Source organism: Bison bison, unplaced genomic scaffold (assembly GCF_000754665.1).
Source record: "Bison bison bison isolate TAMUID 2011002044 unplaced genomic scaffold, Bison_UMD1.0 scf7180017864343, whole genome shotgun sequence".
Taxonomy (NCBI): domain Eukaryota; kingdom Metazoa; phylum Chordata; class Mammalia; order Artiodactyla; family Bovidae; genus Bison; species Bison bison.
In genome coordinates, this window is record NW_011494915.1 from 4,791,956 (window position 1) to 4,798,066 (window position 6,111).

At 37.7% G+C, this 6,111-nt stretch overlaps 1 protein-coding gene across 1 annotated transcript; it reads right to left on the reverse strand.

Annotated features, from left to right (window-relative positions):
- Positions 1–4,662: 4,662 nt before the first annotated feature.
- On the reverse strand, positions 4,663–5,899 carry LOC104999115 (olfactory receptor 5D13-like; the record flags this gene model as incomplete). The annotated part of the gene is given in 3 exon segments (XM_010854583.1): positions 4,663–4,866; positions 5,138–5,409; positions 5,412–5,899. Coding segments are annotated over 3 exon segments (964 nt in total), but the record flags the coding sequence as incomplete, so codon positions are not given.
- Positions 5,900–6,111: the final 212 nt, after the last annotated feature.

The window sequence follows — 6,111 nt, forward strand, 5'->3', positions numbered from 1 at the left end:
ACTGTTGCTTCCTGACCTGCATACAGGTTTCTCAAGGGGCAGGTCAGGTGGTCTGGTATTCCCATCTCTTTCAGAATTTTCCACAGTTTATTGTGATCCACACAGTCAAAGGCTTTGGCATAGTCAATAAAGCAGAAATAGATGTTTTTCTGGAATTCTCTTGCTTTTTCCATGATCCAGTGGATGTTGACAATTTGATCTCTGGTTCCTCTGCCCTTTCTAAAACTAACTTGAACATCAGGAAGTTCACAGTTCACATATTGCTGAAGCCTGGCTTGGAGAATTTTGAGCATTACTTTACTAGCGTGTGAGATGAGTACAATTGTGCGGTAGTTTGAGCATTCTTTGGCATTGCCTTTCTTTGGGATTGGAATGAAAACTGACCTTTTCCAGTCCTGTGGCCACTGCTGAATTTTCCACATTTGCTGGCATATTGAGTGCAGCACTTTCACAGCATCATCTTTCAGGATTCGAAAGAGCTCAACTGGAATTCCATCACTTCCACTAGCTTCGTTTGTAGTGATGCTTTCTAAGACCCACTTGACACCTAATTTTTCAAGACATTTGTTTCGGTGAGCACTCTATTACAGTCATCCACAAAGGATAATTTATAAACCATAATATTACTACAGACCATTGATTATTGGAATCCAATTTTCTATTCACATGATGCTTGGCCTGTGTTTAAGCCTAAAGATATTGTCCAAATATTCATCTTTGAAAGTCTTCCCCCAAATTACCACTTCTTGGTTGAATTTCTTTGGGAAAACATAAACCTCACTAGAACACTATAATAGGAAAATACTTCTTTTAAAGAATTGAAGAATTGATTTTAAAAAAGTAAAGAAAAAAATGAATCAAGATATTGCACAGTAATGATCACACTGGAAGAGTATCATGTTTAGGACTGGAGATGCTATGTTAGTAGAATATGCAAGAATGCAGATAGGTGTCACAGATCAAGAAACTATCTTTTTCATAAATGTGAATCAAAAGCTCTTTTAATAATTTCTTACTAAATCTAGTAGATTTTATATTTTTAAACTTTTTACATTTTTTGATTCTGAATTTCCCTTATGTAAGGGCTTCCCTGGTGGCTCAGAAGGTAAAGAATTTACCTTAAATGCAGGAGATGTGGGTTTGACCCCTGGATGGGGAAAGATCACCTGGAGAAGAGAATGGCTACCCACTCCAGTGTACTTGCCTGGAGAATTCCGTGGACAGAGGAGCCTGGCAGGCTACAGTCCATGTGTGTGTGCTCAGTCGCTTCCGTTGTATATGACTCTGCATACCTGTAGACTGTAGCCCACCAGGCTCCTTTGTCCATGGGATTCTCCAGGCAAGAAGACTGGAATGGGTTGCCATGTCCTTCTCCAGGGGATCTTCTTCACCCAGGGATCGAACCCAGGTCTCCTGTGTCCTCTGTGTAGCAGGCAGATTCTTTGCCACCAGGCCACCAGAGGAAGCCCAGGTTACAGTCTATGGGCTCACAAACTGTTGGACATGACTGAGCAACTAACACACTTTGACTTTAGTTATGTAAGGAAAATGTCTTGTAATAGAATAATATAGTAAGATACGTGCCCAATATCAATCAGTATTTCGGCTGTTGCCTTCTTTAGTTAGTCAGCATATTAATATTGGCATGTATACATCATGCACCAGATCCAGGTTTTGTAATTATTGCTCCAGAAAGAAGTGAACATTGAACTGTACAATTCTTAGCAGTATTGTATGTATCCTCAGCAACCATTTAGTCATAGTCTTTCAAGGAAGAAAAGTTATATTTATACTTGCTACATCCAAAAGTTTTAAAGGTAAGTAGCATATAAATCCATCTATAGAAATAGTAGTTCATAAATGTTACTTAATATAACCGTTAGTGAACTAACCTATGTTATCTAACATATCAATGCATTGAGCTTTGTAGTTAAAATGTTTACTTTTAGATTGAAAGTGCAACCTAAGAATTTTTGGAAAAGAGTTTGCATTGCATTTATATAAATAAACTGCCTATTCAAGATCATTTACCAAGCAAAAATAATCTATACTAAAAGGATTTTGCAACTATTTGATCCTTTTCTCTTTTTTTTCTTTTCTACTTAATATAAAAATCTAATGAGAACCAAATTACAAGTTACATAACTTCAAATTTGCTATTTATTTATTTTTTTTCTAATTTTATTTTATTTTTAAACTTTACATAATTGTATTAGTTTTGCCAAATATGGGGAACACATGTATACCTGTGGCGGATTCATTTTGATATTTGGCAAATTTGCTATTTAAAACAGTATATTTTAATTGTTATCTTGAAACATTACTGAATATGTCAGACATTACATGATGCGTTCTCAAATTTTCTAAATCATTTTTGTGTTAGTAACATCTTTATTAAACTACACACAGATACACAGCACACTATTTTTGTTTCTGATTTTTTTTTTAATTTTTGCAATGCTGTGTTGGTTTCTGCCATACAACCATGCTAATCAGCCATGATTATACTTGCATCCCCTCCCTTCCTAGGCTCTGTCCCCTATCCTCATTCCATTCCTCCCAGTAATCAGAGACCACCAGACTGGGCTCCCTGAACTGGATAGGAACATTTGGTTATGACCCTTGGATGACAAACAAAAGTTAAATTCCTATCTCTATTGCCATGCGTAAAGAGGGTTGGGAATTTTGCTGCATATTCCTAAACAATAAAAGACATATGATTTAGTGTAAAGCATTATGGTAAATATTTAATTTTCATAGAAAGCTCTAAATCATGGAAGGAAATGTAATATTTAATTTGTTGAATTATAACTACAACACATAGACCCTCCCTACTTTCTGCTTATAAACCTTAATTATGATTGAAGTGAAGTCGCTCAGTTGTGTCCGACTCTTTGGACACGGACTGTAGCCCACCAGGCTCCTCTGTCCATAGAATTCTCCAGACAAGAGTACTGGTTGCCATTTCTTCCTGCAGGGGATATTCCCGACCCAGGGATTGAACCCGGGGCTCCCGCATTGGAGTCAGACACATAACCATCTGAGCCACCAGGGAAGCCCGTTAGTAAGACACAAATAGGAAAGGCAAGACTTATGTTTAATCTCAATCAGTCATTTCCTTAAAGCAATCCAATGACCCATAAATTATTAAAACCTTTGGTAAAACCAGTCATAGTCATGGATTCTCTGCTATTTGCTATAGAATTACCTGGAATTATCAAGAAAGAATATCTTTGATGAGGTAAATGTTTTAATTAATCTTTGGTGAATATTGAGCCAGGGCTTTCCAGGTGGCGCTAGTGGTAAAGAATCTGCCTGCCAAGAAGGAGATGCCAGAGACTCTCGTTCAATCCTGAGAGGCCTGGATTAGATTCCTGTATTGGGAAGTTCCCCTAGAGGAGGAAATGGTGACCCACTGCAGTATTCTTGCCTGGAAAATTCCGTGAACAGAGGAGCGTGAGGGGTTACAGTTTATGGCATCACAATGTCAGACCTGACTGAGAAGGCATGCATCACACATGCACAAATACTGAGCCAACTTCTTCATGTCACCCTATACCCCTGACCTAAAACATAACAGCTCTACAAGAAGCAAAAAATTTCAAACCTTGCCTTTAAGTTTAGCCTTTTTTTTTTTTTTTTTTAAACTTTGACCCAAACATAGATGAGACCCAAACAGGGACTTGATTGCTTCCAACATAAGAATGGTCCAAGGAGGATGATTTACATACAGGTCTGTAGAGTGAAGATTAGTTGGTCCATTAGCTCAGCCTTGAAGCTCGAGTGACCTGCCTCATATCAACAGAGCTGCCTCAGTAAAGTCACTATTTAAGAATAGCTGTTGTTGCAACCTACTGGAGTTCATAAATGTTTCTTTTTTCATGAATGAATAGCTAATGCTTTACTGAAATCTGTACACTAAATCCTAATTTGTTGGTTTTTATACTATCATGGGAGAACTGGTTTAAAGATACTGTAACTTAAATTGAATCGAAAATTACCTAAGTAAAATTTCTAGTAAAAGAGATAGATAAATACATTTTAAAATGTACAACCACAATGATGTACATGGAAAAACTTAAGTGATAGATATACACTATATCTCCAACATTTGTATCATTTTCTTGCACTAGCACATACAGAATAATTTATATCTGGTTATATTAGCAATTATATTTAAACTATACCATATTATGAACTATTTAAGTTAGATATATTTCAAATTTGTCTTTGTTTGCCTGGGAATCTTCCAAAGCCAAAATGTTTCTTATGGGATTAATAAAGCCTTAAGAAACTTAGAGTTTTATGCTGAGCAGCTCTCAATGTACTACTTTTATATTAAGATGTAAACTTCCTTACTGTAGGCTATAACTCTTCAGATCTTTTTAAAAGTCCTGTAGTTCACATGACTTGAATTAAACTGAAATTTAACCAGGACAAATACAAGGTCAGATATTATACACACAAAAAATTACAATTCAATGTTTGTATCAAACTTTTAGTTGAAGTAGTTTTTTATTTCTATTTTTATTTGTAATTTTAAAGTTACTTTAATAAAATAAAAGAGTGAACAGAAATTGGCCTGTCAATTGCAAGGTTAAAATAGGTTCATGATTCTATTTGCTATTGAGAAACTCTTACTCTCAAAAAATCTTTCTAGCTTTACATTTTATCACAGAACAATTTAATGTTAAATAATTTCTTCACTGACTTTTTCACATCTTTGTTCCTGAGGCTGTAGATCACTGGGTTCAGCATGGGGATAACCACTGTGTAAAAGACAGAGGCCATCTTGACCATGAGCGATGAACTTCTGGAGTTAGGAACACAATAGAGGAAAAGGATGGAGAAGGCAATGGCACCCCACTCCAGTACTCTTGCCTGGAAAATCTCATGGATGGAGGAGCCTGGTGGGCTGCAGTCCATGGGGTCGCTAAGAGTTGGACACGATTGAGCAACTTCACTTTCACTTTTCACTTTCATGTATTGGAGAAGGAATTGGCAACTCACTCCAGTGTTCTTGCCTGGAGAATCCCAGGGATGGCGGAGCCTGGTGGGCTGCATTGTCCAGTCTATGGGGTCGCATAGAGTCGGACACGACTGAAGTGACTTAGCAGCAACAGCAGCAGATGAAAACGATGGTCCCATGGAAGATGGTAATGGTGGTCAGGTGGGATGCACAGGTGGAGAAGACTTTGTGGCACCCCCCAGTCGAAAGCATCCTTAAGACAGTGATAAAAATGAAAACATAGGAGGTGCGAATAATCATCAGGCTGCTTACTTCATTGAATGTGGCAGAGACTAAAATGATCTCCTGGTTAATGTAGGGGTCAGAGCAGGAAATAGCAACAATGGCTGCATGCTCACAGACAAAGTTATTTATGAACTTAGTCCCACAAAAGGATAACCTTGAAAAACGTATGTGTATATTAAGGAACAGGCTATACTCCAAGAGTATAATGCAGACAACCACAAGGAACAAAGCTTCTGGGACATCACAACAGCATAGAGAAGAGGGTTACAAACGGCCATGAATTGGTCATATGCCATCACTACCAACAGGAATGTCTCTGTCACCACAAATATGCAGACAAAGAAGAATTGTATGAGGCATCCTGTGAAGGAGATGGTTCTGTCTTCCACAACCAAGTTTTCTAGTAGCATGGGTGTAACTACTGTCGAGTAACAGGAATCAATGAAGGATAAATGGCTGAGAAAGAAATACCTGGGCGTGTGGAGCCTGAAACTGGACTTCATTATCAGGATCATGCCCAGGTTCCCCAGCAGAGTGACTGTGTAGATGGTCAAGAAGACCAGGAACTGGGGCAGCTGGAGCTGAGGATATTCTGAGAAGTCCAAGAGAATGAAAGTGACCTTAGCACTCTGGTTTGCTTGGTTCCTGTGGACAAAGTATCAATGTTGATCCAGAAGAGTAAAAACTAAACTTTGAAATAGGCGAGAGAATAGAAAATGTGTTGCAAAACTCACTGGGTCTCTGTTTACAGTGTTTCTGTAAATGCTATACTTCTGCTTTATTTCAAATGCTAATGTTCACTTGTATGTCAATTATACAGCCAATAATAATTTTCATTGTGTATAATCTTCAGAAAC